The sequence below is a fragment of the Nicotiana sylvestris genome, chromosome 8 (genome assembly GCF_000393655.2).
Source record: "Nicotiana sylvestris chromosome 8, ASM39365v2, whole genome shotgun sequence".
Classification (NCBI taxonomy): domain Eukaryota; kingdom Viridiplantae; phylum Streptophyta; class Magnoliopsida; order Solanales; family Solanaceae; genus Nicotiana; species Nicotiana sylvestris.
In genome coordinates this window covers 220,405,087-220,419,397 of record NC_091064.1, presented here as the reverse complement: position 1 = coordinate 220,419,397, position 14,311 = coordinate 220,405,087, and the positions used below count along the sequence as shown (strand labels likewise).

The following is a 14,311-nucleotide window of genomic DNA, read 5'->3' as shown; positions in this document are numbered from 1 at the left end:
ATTAACATAAATTGATATCAATGGAGTATTATCCTGTGTCAATTTACGCAAATCCAAAGTTTATGTTTATATTTTTGTAAAGTAAGAATTAATTTAACCAGCCGCTTATTCAAGCGCTTAAATTTAAAATAATATAATTTATGCATAATATATGTATAATCGTATATAATTATTGTATAATTTATATATATGGACCGGAAAAAGTAAATATTGAAGGGAGTGTGACTACTCAATTGTAACAAAAAACGTGGGGGAGAGAGAGAGTCGTGATTAAAGGGAAGACAGCAGTTGGCAATAATAAGACTACAAATTAATATCTCTACTTTCTGATTTTCGCTCCTTCGCTCACATCCACAGCACATCGCTTCTCCGACCCAAAAAAGTTGCGAAGATGAACGACGCAGATGTATCGAAGCAGATCCAGCAGATGGTCAGATTCATCCGCCAGGAAGCCGAAGAAAAAGCTAATGAGATTTCCGTCTCCGCCGAAGAAGTATTGTTCTATTTCTTACTCTATTCAACAATTAGCCTTAGTTAGACTAATTTTGTTCCAATTTTGAAGTTCAGTCAGTTTTACTGATCTATATATCTCTTGTTCTCCGACTAATAACGTGCGAAATTGAAGAAGTATGCCGTAATTATTAAAAATATGATCCAGTATTGAATTTGAAATTTAGTTATAAAAGTAATAATGTGTTCATCGAAGAAGTAAGCCTTAATTATACAAATCGTCCTCTGATTTTGAAGTTAAATTAGTTAATTTCAGTTTAGTCGTCAGTTTATCTGTTGTTCTCATAGTAATAACGTGTCTCCTCCAGAGTACTAAGCCCTAATTATAGTCCAGTTTTAAAATTCATTGAATTTTAAAGATCTCTGTATATCTTGTTCTCAGAGTAATCAATGTTGAAGTGGATTTAGGTTTAGAGTAATAATGTACATCGAAGAACTAAGCAATATTAATACAAATTATTGTCTGATTTTGAAGTTAATTTCAGTTTAGTCATCTGTCTATCTGTTGTTCTCAGGGTAATAATGTGCACTGCAAAGTGTGAAGCCTTAATTATATAAATTATACTGCAAGTGAAGTTATTTTGAGTTTATTAATAGGTGTAGCTATTGTTCTTTGAGTTAGAATGTGCGGCTGGAAGAAGTATTCCATGATTATACAAATTATACTCAAAATTTGAAGTAAAATTAAGCTGAGTAATCGTTTTATCTGTTGTTCTTTGAAAAATGCATGCACGGAAGAAGTAAGGCATAACTGTACAGATTTTGATCCAATTATGAAGTTTTCTTTGTTTAGTAATTACTGAATCCGTCGTTGTTCTGTGTGTCAATTAGCGCACGGGCATTGTTATACAAATTATGTTCCAATTTTGAAGTTAATTGTGTTTAGTCATTAGTGCATCTCTTGTTATTAGAGTGTTAATGAACACACCGGATTTGTAATTGTTTTAGGAATTCAACATCGAGAAGTTGCAGCTAGTGGAACTGGAGAAGAAGAAGATCAGACAGGAATATGAGCGTAAGGAGAAACAAGTCGATGTTCGCAAGAAAATGTAATTTCCCCGACTTGGCTTGAATAGTGGTTTTGATCCAATCTTTAGACCAGTCAAATGTGTATGAGTACAATTTACTTGAAGTTAGAATTGTTCAAGTGGTTTGATTTGTTTCTTCGTGATTGTGAGGTTGAACTGAAGATCTTGTAGTGCTGTTGGATTGTAACCATAATAGGTACACCTCCATTTTGCATGATATCGTCAGTCTCTATTCAGTGGCTTATGTGCTGTGATCTATGTTTGCAGTGGACCACTTCGGGAAAAAAGAGAGATCTATTTTTGCAGTAGAGACTTATAGTGAATTCCTTCATCTTTTCAGTATGTCTGGGTTTCTACTTGTTTAGCTCCATGTTAGTGGCACTTGGATGTCAAATTAAGTGTGATCTTCTTCAATTTACATTCTCTATTGTTCATTGCATTGAGCATTGATTGGACAAAACATTTGTTCTTAACATCTGCATTTGCGGGAGCTCTTGCCTTGGCATATGCCAAAAGTCATATTTCACTTCTAGTAATACCAGACTTATATCAAGTAATTTTCTTACTGAGCTGAAGTAATTCATATAGTCGATCCAACTGATCTTAGTGGACAGATAGATTGACTTTAATTTTTAAGTGACTCTACTTGGCCTATATGAAACTATTTCTTAACGTATTCATCATTATTCTAAAGTTGATTTTTTTATTTTTACAGTATCAGCTTGATACTGTTTTTAATAAATTTTTCACCTTATAAAAAAAAATTAGTCTAAAGTTGATTTTTGTAAAATTGTTTTGCTGCTATTATTATGTGAGCGCAACAGTTTCTGTGGTTAATCTAATCCAAATTTTAATTATGGGCCGGCAAAATAGAGTATTTAAATGTAATGTGTTCGTTGCAGTGAGTACTCCATGCAACTCAACGCCTCTCGAATCAAGGTTCTTCAAGCTCAGGATGACTTGGTCAACTCCATGAAGGAGGCAGCATCAAAGGAGCTTTTAAACGTCAGCCAGAACCACCATATTTATGAGAAGCTTCTGCAGGATCTTATTGTTCAGGTACTTGGGCTGATGAATATTAGCTGTACGAGTGCGCCTTTCGTGCACCCCCCCCCCCCTTTTTTTTTTCTTCTTTTCCTGGAATTGGCAGGAAACCATGAATTTAGAAATGAGCAGGACTATTTCATGAAAGACAAACTATTTTCTAACGACTTCTCATGCAGTTTCGTGTATGAAGTTCAGATTGTGCATTAGATGTTAAGATGTGAAGATTACTGTGGTGGTATAACACTAAAGCAACTCTTTGTGCTGCAGAGTTTGCTCAGACTTAAAGAGCCTTGCGTCCTACTACGTTGTCGGGAAGATGATGTTTCCTTGGTGGAAGGGGTCTTGGATGCAGCAAAAGAGGAGTATGCAGAGAAGGCCCAGGTTCACTCACCGGAGGTCATAATTGACCAAATCTACCTTCCATCAGCTCCATCACATCACAATGCTCATGGCTCTTCTTGGTAAACTGCTTCACTTCTATAGGAAACTTTAAACTTTAGCTCTTTCTTCTCAAATTTTTGCTCCATCCGATGGACTTTGGACTCTTTTCTTTCTCTTGCTTTCAGTGTACAATTGCTCTTGGGAGGAAGTTTAGCACTTAAACTCATAGAATCTAATTAGCTGCTATTACTAATCTCTCTCTTTCTTTCCATGCCACAGCTATGGAGGAGTAGTTTTGGCTTCTCGAGATGGGAAAATTGTATGTGAAAATACAGTTGATGCCAGATTGGAAGTTGTGTTCCGTAAGAAACTACCAGAGGTACTTCCTGCTCCCTGTTCCTTTTGTACTTTTGAAAATAGCCTATTGATGTCCACAATATTCTAATTTATTCAAGATTCCACCCTTGATTTATATACTCGTGCTCCATCTATTTTTGAGCTTTAGCTCTCTGTAGATATGTAGATCCCTTCCACTTTTAAATGTCAAACAAATGAATACAAAATCCCTTACATGTTCCTTGTTTCTTTGATAGGTAGCTTAGCGGATTAAATTATTCCTAGCGTAGACGTTGTGTAGTACTTAAACTGAGTTATAGACATTGCCTACCTCTTACCAATATGGTTTAAAACTTTAAATAACTTTAGTCATCTTCTTTATTGTTGTTCTTGGTACAGAACTTGGGTAATGTAGTGATGGGGGAGGTCAGTTGCTTACTATGTCTGATGAGACTATGGAAATTTGAGTATTAATACCCATACACCAACCCAAAAAAAAATAAAAAATCAGCCTGTATAGGGTAGGGAACAACTGCAACTTAGATAACCACCAACAGTACCATTAAAAGATGAGTTGAATGAGAAACCAAATAAAGGATCACTTACCAGTAAGATCTGTAAGTATGGGAATTTCCTACTTTTACCTCTAGCTCTGTCCTTTAATTTGATAATAAGCATGTCCTACCCTACTCTAGCTCTGTCCTTGTATTTGTCTCCATTTAGACTGGTGGTACTGCTTCCATCGGTTTCTCAATATTAGATCCATTTGTTTCCAACAGTTGCACATTGCAAAATTGTAACATATAGTAATACTTCGTTTCTGTTAATGAATCTTGCAGATTCGCAAGTGTCTATTCGGTCAGATTGCTGCCTAATGCGCTTGAAACAGTGGTGTATTGATCCCCTTATGCTCGCTGCTCTTGCGATTCTAAAATTGGTGCCTGAATGGATAAATTATTATGGTTTTGCTTGTATACTATTTCCCTCTCTCTGAAAGACTGGCTATCCTTTTTGTTTATTGTATAAGAATATAGCGATATACTCGTGTTAAGTGATATTTCTTCAACATTTTAGCAGTAATTTTAAGCTTTATTTTTTCCGTTTTAATGTTCAATAATAAGGTGTAAGTTGCTTGAACCCTGAGTTTGCTGGGTGGAGACAATAAAATTATTCTGAGTAATGGCTCTCTCCATACTTATTAATAAGCATATTTACATTTCTAAGTCAGCGCTTTATGCTTATATTACTACTTATTTTTAGGGGGTGTTGTCTCGCACGATATGGCTTTGTTATTGTCACGTACGATTGCATAACCGTTAAGAGGATCGAAAAAGCAACTCAAGTCAGTAGAAAATCTATAATGGGATCTCAGGTCTCAGCCAATCTCCCATGTACTACACTTTCTATCTTTTCCAAACTATTGACCTGCAAAAAGGAAAAAGTTGATGTGTTTATTCTATTAAATAGACGGATTCTTATTCTTGAATTCATAAAAGTTTAGTAGATTAGTGAATTGTAGAATCGAATGAAGTTTACAACTTGATTCTGGTTAACAACAATCTCGGAAGGCAAAAATCCATGAAATTAATGTTGTCATCAATTTAGATAACCGCAAACACTAGCAAAATAGCAATACAAAAAGGAAGGTAATAGCATTAATCATAACAATTGGTCATTGCCAACGACACCTAACTCGAATTATAAAACTAATTCCTTGTTTATGAGGCCATCGTTTGAGCTTCTGAAATGTGCTTATATTTTGTATTTATGAAGAAAATTGACGAGAATAAAAGTCGGGAAATTTTCATAAAGCACTATTTTTTAGTAATAATTAACCATCTATAGATACCATTTGTTATATTACGGATTATAGATACCTTTTGTGTGGCTATAAGATGTATTTGATGTATTTAAGCTATTGTATTCATGAATACAGTAGCAAAAATAGGCGTGAATCAGGGAAGTCCAACTAATCAGTTGTTGTATTCGAGTGTATTCGACTGTATTCATGGAGCGAAACATGGGATTACAGTTGGACAGATTATTGTATTCAATTGTATTCACGGCGTGAAATAGGGGATTATACTGTTTTTAAAACGGAAAGTGAATCAATTAACATAATAGACTCCTAATATAACTCAACAAACTCAATTATAACACACAAATTTTGTATTTTCCGTTATAAAAAAGATTCTCAACCGAAAAATACCCAAAAAATATAGCAATCTTCAGAGAAATTATATAATACATCTGAATACATAAATTATATTAATTAAAAAAAACATATGAATACATCCATGGCATATAGCGAGACAGTGGATACAATGAAATACATATAATACAACGGGATACATTGAAATACAATGAAAAAAAGACAGTGAATACAATGAAATACATGGAATACAACGAGATACATTGGATTACAATGAAAAAAAAGACAATGAATACATGAAAATACATTGAAATATATTAACAGAAAATCAAGTTGCTCAGCCCCAAACTCCGTCGTCTTTGTTCAAGAACAAACCCTAATTACCGGCGAATCCGCCGTTCACCGGAAGCCGGTAGTGAAAACACGTCGTCTTGGTCCGACAATGGTGCCGGAGCCGAGGTCACTTCCTGAGCAGAAGAAACCGCCGATACGCGAATCAAAACCCTTCTTTCATGGCTTTTGCATAGCTTTTTGTACGTGTACCCACCTGCGTGGTCTCTTCGCATAAATTAAATGAATAGATAGTCACGAGGACCTGCAGTAGTGATAACTGAATCAGTCCTATGGACAGTTCCAAACCTGGAACTGACATTCAAATTGGAAATCAAGGTGGGGTCTCAGATCCTTCAAGATATTCTAAGAATTGAACATACCATAGATCCACATTTCTTTATACCCAAGTGCTTGGGACATTGATCACCACCAATACAATCTTCTTGTACGGATGCTCACCAACCTAGATAACTCGCCATTTTAGACATTCAAACATGGAGAAAGAGGCGGAGAGAAAGAGGAGATAACCATGGAGAAATACTGGCATTTTGAGAGAGAGAGAGGATGGAGAAAAATCTAAAAGAATGAGAGAGAAAAATAATACAAAGAGTATTTTATGGCTTAAGAGTAGGGGCTAACCATAAATAGATATTTGACTATAAAAATCAAAAGGTATCTATATAATATAATTTTTTAAAAGGGTATTTATTTAAAATAAATTAGGTATCAACATTTGCTATAGGAGGTAAAAATTCCATATAAAGGTACTCCCTCCGTTCACTTTTACTTATCAACTATATTAAATACTATACATTATCACTTTTACTTGTTCACTATACTAAATCAAGAGAAAGACAATCTTTTTTTTCTTGTTTACTTTTGTCATTAACTACTCATTCTCTAAATTATTTCCAAGACTTTTATAAATGCTATAATTATTATCGTAAAGTTATAAAATACATACTTCATTTTTTTTTCTTAAAGGGATTGCAAAGTCAAAAGTGGACAAATAAGCGTGAATTTCACGGAGGGAATAGTATCTTATTAATGGCTAATATAGGAAGTACATTAGATGCATACTAATATAACAGAACAAAAGGGACAAACTTAAACAAATTTTTGAGCAATTAGCTTAATTCCCGTCCCCGCATATTATCAATCTTGTCACAAGAGTTATTCAAATATGAAAGTGTGTGCAAATGCAACATTTAACAACTTAAAGATAATATATTTAACGCTGTGCAATGAAGATTTACAACTGATTATCTAATTTGGAGCTTGTCAATCAGAAGTGGAATTGCATTCTTATATCTGCTGAATTTCTTTTTTAAGAAAATCCCTATTTCTTAAACCCAATAAAATTATTTTGTTTGATAAGTAGGCCCAAAAATATTTATTGTAAAGTATAGAAGTTGGTCGTGCTCAGTTTTATAGGCTTTACAATCAGAAGTATCTTTCTTATTAGCTGCCTTTTGCACTTGAGCAGTCACATGAATTTGTAATGGCGTTAATCAACTGATGATTATTGTGAAATTTCTGTTTGAACAAACCTATAGATATATGAGGCATGAGCATTATTCTCGCTGTTACCGTGCTCGATGGTGTCACTCCCATCATATTTAATCTTTTGGTGCATTTTCTGCAAACTTGAATTAACCGTGAGTTTGGTATAAAGATTTCTGAACACTTGAGAATCTTGACTAGTATTGCAACTGTTTTTGCAGTAGAAGATTTATCTCTCTTTAATAATAAACTATTCTCTAGTTTGCACAACATTTGTCGACCAGGGAATGCCATTCCGTGAGAAGGAACCCGAGGTCCCCTTTAAGCAGTTGGATCTCGAATGTGTTCTAATGTAAAGTGCTTGGGATTTTACCTTCCTGTTATATATATTTTTAATGGAATTCATCGATGGATTTCAATCGTTTTACTATAGAGTTTTAACTTAACAATTTCCTTTCATGTTGTACAATTGGTGTTCAAACATGCTCAGGAAAAATGGAGGCCTACCTTGTCATGAAGATTCTTAATTGATTCAATCAACAAGTGTGTCTGCAAATAACAAAACTAGGTTAGCAGTTTAGATTTTCTTCCTGATTTACAACTCAAAAAAAAAAAATTGTATTACAGGAGTCGAAGAGTAAGAAGAAGAAAGATAAGTGAAGACATTGATGTCAAAAAACCATCTCTGTCTAAAATCCTCCTCATTCTCTCTAGGAAGAAGGGTGAATAGTAATTCCGCCACTATTCACGCGCCTCAACTCCGGCATTCGGTGGTGGATCTTCGCAAAGTTGGTGTCAAAAGAAGCATCTAGTCTTTGCGCACAAACCCCATTTGTTTTCATCCTCAAATCCATAGCCATTTGTAAGAGATCTTGAATTTTAGTTCGCGGTTACTGTAGCAGGCAGCTCTTTTTCCAGATTTTTCAATATTTTATCGTTAATTTTTGCTCTTTATGTCAATGATATGGTGACGTCTTGAGCAGCCATGGATGTTGTCGTCTCTCCCCAGCTCCAAGCTATGGGAGAGCCATCTAAAATCATCCCTCCAATCCTTAATAACTCCATAAACAACAAACCCAATTCATATGCAGCAAGTTTGATCCATAAACAAACAACTGGACAAGTTACAAAAACAATCTTGAAGCCAAACGAAGTAGTTCATGGAATCCCAACGTTACAGTTTACAATGGAGGAGCGGGAAGACTTTGCAAGGGAGGAAGGTTTACATCAAGCCATTGTAGTGAAGGTTTCTCCTAATGCTCCACAATTGCAAGAATTGCGTACAATCCTTCCAAAACAGTTTGGCGTCAAAGGCCACTGTTTGATCGGACTTCTTGCGCAAAGACAGATTCTCGTTCGTCTGGATCAATATGAAGACTTTGTAATTTGTCTTGCAAGGTCAGTTAGTTATTTTTCGAACAAAGGAAAAGAACATCAGGTTAGAGTGTTTCCATGGACGATTGGATACAATCCAAAAGAAGAGACATCTATGGCAGCGGTATGGATTTCGTTTCCAAGTTTACCCCCTGAGTTGTTTGCTAGACGTGCCTTAATGTCTATTGCAGCAGTTGTTGGAAAGCCTATTGCTATTGATAAGGCTACTCAACTTAGATCTAGACCTAGTACAGTTAGGGTAAAGGTGATTCTGAATATTTTGGACAAACATCCAGAACAAATAAGGCTCAAATATGTTGATGGAGGAACTGGAAAGATTGTTGAACAGCTTCAACAAGTTACGTATGATAATTTACCTTTGTATTGTAACCAATGCAAGCATCAAGGACATGACGAATATACATGTCGCATCCTTTTAGGAAAAAAAAAACAGTAACACATGATGAACAGATGGAGGATGAAATGGATGCAACAGGTGTGATGGAGAAACTACAGGGTGATGCACGGGACTATTTAAATTCAAAAAGAGCTAGCCAACTGTTGATTGAAGGACCTGGAAAAAATACAATTTCTGGGCAGCAAAATAATTTGAAGGCCACTGTAAATGATGGTAGTAAAGAGGTGGTTGTGAACAAAACAATTGAGGACATACAGGTCTAACAAGTGCAAGATCAAGCTGGGAAAAAGGTTGAGGGTGTAGTCGTGAACCAGTTGATTTTGCATCCTAATGGAGGACAACAAAGTGTTAATGTTAATGAAAAGGCTAATGGCTATTTGGTTTTGGCTAATGCTGGACAAAAGGGGGATGGTGAAGGAATTCATGTTGGTAAACAAGGGATAGCAGTAGGTGATGCATCATCTCCTATGAAAGCCAAACCTCCAGCTGACATCCCTGCTGCAACAGTTTTTGAACGAATGAATGCAGCAACAGCTGGTGCTTTGAAGGCTGCTAGTTATTCAGCTGTTACTTTATCTGGACAGAATCGTCAAGGGGCAGGAGATGTTGAAAAAGATGTAAAAGTTCCTAATACTATAGGGTCAAATATGGAGATTGATGTTGCACTGAATACAACAGTGGATAGAGCTGCATTTACCTTTGTTAATATAGATACTGTAGCACCTGTGGAACATGTAGAAAAATCTCCAAATCCTAAGAAGGTGGATCAGGACGCTGATACACTAAATGCAGCTGGAAAATCTGAAGAGCAGGGATTCACTACTGATGCTCGAAATATGGATGATGCAAGGGTTAATGCAATAGAAAGAACTGGGCAGATTCTGCAGATTACTGATGATAATGCATTAGCTTCAGCTTTTCTGAACAATGCAACAATAGCAGGTGCACAATTTAGTTCATCTGCTAATGTTGAATCAGCTGCACAAGCAGCTTGTTTAGATGTTGCTTATGTTGTGGGATCAGGTGTTAAAGCAGAGTATCGACATGGGCAACAATCACAGAATATGGGTTGGTCAGTTGTGCATCGATCACCTAGCAAGAAGGAGGCTTCAGATATTAAAATACTGGAAAGGGCAGCAGAAACGTTCAAGTGTTCTAACTCTTTTGATGCTTTGCTCAATGTCCATGAGCAAGGTGAGAAGGAAGCTAGAAATATATTGCAACTGGTGTAGGGTGACACAGGTTTAAATGATCGACTTGGGATTGCAACAGATAAAAATCACATTGTTGAGGCAAGTCAAGTACATGATGATCCTACAACAACAATGCACATTTCCAATACAGAGCTAGCTAAAATGGTAGAGAATGCCCAAGTAGCTATGATGATGAACACAACTCCAAAAAATGGGCAACCACAACCTTTACGCAGTAACACGCAGCAACAAAATTCCAAGAACATAGGTGATCGTCTCACTATTTCGAAGGACATTTTTCGTGTTGATAAGCAAAAGGCAGAGGCACACAGTTCAAATGCACCTACAATGCATTTTTCCAACCCTCAAGTAGAACAAATCATCAAAGATGCTCAGAATGAAATGATGAAAAATTCTACTGTTGTGAAACAACCTGTGGTCACTTTGAACACCTCCGTATATGATATCCCTTCTCAATCTGCGGAGTCGTTTGGGGAATTAGAAGGTGAATCTAGGCAGTTTATGTTGTCAACGGGGAATAACAATGAGGTTATACAAACAAACGTGAGGCTTAAGGCTATTACATCTAAACTGTGGCAAGATCAACGAGACGAAGATGAAGAGAAGGACTGGGGCGATGGTTTTGCAGGATACTCAGCTGAAGAAGGTGACGAGGAGGTGGATCAGGAGAGTGCAGGTAAGGAGCTTGACTCTCTAGTTAAGTCAAAGTCTCATGGGAAAATTGAAGCAGTCCCCACGAGCAAATTAAACCTCCATGCTCCTGCATTTGTTCCCAGAATGTCTCCTAGTGCTGCAATTCAAAATGCCCCAGCTGGAATTTTGCCTCAACATGTAGCAACTTCTTCCAAGCAGCTTACTATAGGTGTTAAGAGCTGTTCCCCAAATACAAGTTCAAGTCAAGCTGCAACAGCAGGTACAAGGCAGACTGTTCAAGCTGCACATCCTACAGCTGATCGGGCAAAAACTGGGCAGCAGCAACTGGTCACCACTAAACCAGTTATTTTAGAGGAGGAGAGAAAGCTTTTGGAAGCTATGGTAAGTTCCATACCTGTAAATCCTATTACATCTAGCACAGGTCATGTAGGTAGGAATAACAACAAATTACAACACATTGGACAACAACAAAGTAAGGCAATGGTGACAACTGGAGAATCTGCCTTGGTGTCACTAGATACGATTCAAAATGAACCACAACCTGTGAATTTAGGGAGAGAGTTTTTTGAACAAGGAGAAGAAGATGCAATGTTACAACAGTGTAGAGAATAGGCGGCAAGAAAAGGGGATTTATCACCAATGCATAGTGGAAAAATTTGCAAATCTCATACAAGGAAGAATAGTTGGGATGACAAGGTTAGTGATTTTTTAAATGTTAGGTGACCTCCAATGAGAGTTGCCAAACAAAAGAAGGTCGCCCCAGCTACATCAACAAAGCCCAATCGTTCAAAAAAGAAATCATGAATTTTGAATATACCTTGAAGAATTGGGATTGTGATGAAAAAGAAGTTACAAATTGAAGAAATTACAAGTTCGGACAAGAAGGGACAACATTTTAATTCCTTCATCATTTTATTCTACAATTATGTTAGTATACTCATTTGTAATATCATCACAGAGTATGTTATAAACTCTGTGATGATCATTAAATATTTGGTTCTTTCCAGTTCTTTCTTTTTACATGTTTGTTAGTAAGCGAGGCTTTTAATTTGCCTCAATAGGATTAGTAAGGTAAGGTTTAGCCCGGTTTGTGTTGTCTTGGTCCTATGCCTTTGGAAAATATCCACATGGTTATGAGATTATATGCCCTCGTGAGACGTTGCCGACAGCTACACCATGAATCCTCTACATGAGGCTGTCATCATAAGGCAGTGTGAGGCGCAGAGGAGTGATTATATATCCAAGACATATGAGTAACAATACCGGTGTTATTGTCCCCCTTATTTGTACTTTTCCTATTTGTTGTATTTTTCTGTTCTTTTATTAATAAAAAAACTTAGCCCTAGGCGCTTGCCTAGCGGATTGCCAAAAAAAAAGTAAGAAGATGCAGAGAATTAAAAACAAAAGAAAAAGATTAAATCTAGGATTGGGTAAAAATGATCAAAACACTCCGTGCGGGGTTGCATTGTTTATGAAATACAACTGATGTAGCGCCACGCCAACAGACTTCTCTAGCTTCAAGTACCACTTATGTAAAGCTTTAAGCTTCAAGAAGGGCAGCTGTTCCTAAAGAACACAATGCTACAGCAAGAGTAACAGATGGAGCAAGTCTAGGCATGAGTAAGAAGCACAGAGGAATGTGGAAGATCCAACCTTTCTAAATCTGGTTTGTGTAAGAGCAGTCTCAAATTGGTTTTCCAAATGGACAAGATCAGTAATGCTGAGATCATCAACATCAGGCTCCTTGAGTTGCCTTATCTTCTGCTTTCACGTTTCTGTGATATCGTTGAGTTATTCCTGTCAAACTGAAACACATTTATGTTTGTCATCAGTGTGTTAGCCACTCTACACAAACAGGAAGCGGTATCCACAATATATAGCGCATATTTGTGCGAAGCAAGATTTTGTGTAGTTAAAAAAGACAATGCAAAAATTCTCAACAAATTTGTAGTTTCTCTTAAATTTCCATCTTGATTAGGGAGTGCACTATCAAAAAACACAACTTCGTTGGACAATCACTAGAAGAGCAAGAAGTGTTAGAAACAAATTGAACAACGATAACTCTCTTAGCCACAAAGCAATTATAGCTACTATCTGATTTCAAAAAAGATGTAGGGTGTCATTCCTTAGTAAGAAAACGAATAGATAAGAAGCTAGCTACAGGTCAAACTACTTGTGCAAGAGAGGAACATTGTATTTTATTCTTAGCTGAGTCTCTATTGATTCAAGAGATCTCGGACCCTCTTATTTAACTTCTTAGATAAGTCTCCATTTCAATCAATTTGAACATGTGTCCTAGTGATTTTTGTCCATACCTTTGCCAATTCTCTCGTGCAACCAGCAGCTTGTTTGCAAGTGGTTATAGCTCATCTCTTAACCAGTTGAACGACCTAGCTTATAAGAGTTGTTGGTTTTTTAAAAGATGGAGCAGCAAAAAGATTAAAAGTATTGATTGAAAATGTCTCTCTAAAATTTTATTAAGCATAACAAGGCTTTAAATAGCCAATTAGGAACAAAAAATCTACATAATTTAAAATTCAAAAAACCTAAAATATCTCAACTAACTTAACAATCTAATTGAAATTTAAAATTAAAATCCCTCCTAAAACTAAGCAACTTATTATACTAAAGAAGTTACTGCAATAACTGAAAGCAACAAAATTTCAACACTACTTTTCTTCAGTTGTTGCAATTTAAAAAGTTGCTCCTCCTCAATTCTTGCTTATGTTGTTTGTCCTTGAGCATTGTTTTGAGCATCGCTGAAATTGCGCACTTTTGTAGTGCAGTTCTTTTTCTTCTTTCTTTTTCGTCTTATGATTTTGTGCAGCACAGAACTTGTTTCAATCAAATGGCATATTATTAGGGTATGAGACTTTCCTTTGTTATAGAAATCCACAGACAACATTCTGGAACTTCCAAATCAAAGAAATGCAAGATGAGAAGGAGCTTTTAACGTTACGCTTCAATAGAATGAATTCGGTAAGGGTAGAATAGGCCCTATGGTCGATCAAAGGTGTTGTGCCACTTGAGCCGTGTAATAGGCGACCATTTCGCGCGGTTCGGGGGGGCCTTGAGTCAGCTGTCGGCGCCCGACATCGTCTTGACCCCCATCCAATTTTTGGGCCAATTCCCCCTTTGGTTCTGGACAATGATAGGATTTTCAGGGATTGCTCGTAATAATTATTCTTTTATTGCAACATTCAATAAATCATAGGTTTTAAGATATGATTTTATTTTCACTGAGCAAATCCAGTAGTTTTCGCTAGTAAAAGTTTGTTGGGTATTCAAAGAGAGATTGCTACTTGTCATGTTTGAAAATGAGTTTAAAATTTATATTGGTTAAAAATGATTTGAAAATGAT

At 36.3% G+C, this 14,311-nt stretch overlaps 1 protein-coding gene and 1 long non-coding RNA gene across 2 annotated transcripts; both read left to right on the top strand.

The window, feature by feature from the left end:
- Positions 1–230: 230 nt before the first annotated feature.
- Positions 231–4,482, top strand: LOC104228646 (V-type proton ATPase subunit E). The gene is made up of 6 exons (XM_009781135.2): positions 231–493; positions 1,459–1,559; positions 2,441–2,597; positions 2,853–3,046; positions 3,246–3,345; positions 4,142–4,482. The coding sequence occupies exons 1-6, from the start codon at positions 392–394 to the stop codon at positions 4,175–4,177; spliced, it is 690 nt and encodes a 229-aa protein (XP_009779437.1). The 5' UTR covers positions 231–391; the 3' UTR covers positions 4,178–4,482.
- LOC138874506 (uncharacterized) lies at positions 1,678–1,846 on the top strand. The gene is made up of 2 exons (XR_011401473.1): positions 1,678–1,734; positions 1,806–1,846. It is a non-coding gene; the product is annotated as an uncharacterized lncRNA (long non-coding RNA).
- Positions 4,483–14,311: the final 9,829 nt, after the last annotated feature.

What these genes read in the sequence shown, in the direction of transcription:
- LOC104228646 (XM_009781135.2), top strand. Translation starts at nt 392, where the DNA reads ATGAACGACGCAGATGTATCGAAGCAGATCCAGCAGATGGTCAGATTC. An exon ending in TTTCCGTCTCCGCCGAAGAA is followed by an intron (nt 494 to 1,458) that starts GTATTGTTCTAT and finishes TAATTGTTTTAG; the next exon opens with GAATTCAACATCGAGAAGTT. An exon ending in AATGCTCATGGCTCTTCTTG is followed by an intron (nt 3,047 to 3,245) that starts GTAAACTGCTTC and finishes TCCATGCCACAG; the next exon opens with CTATGGAGGAGTAGTTTTGG.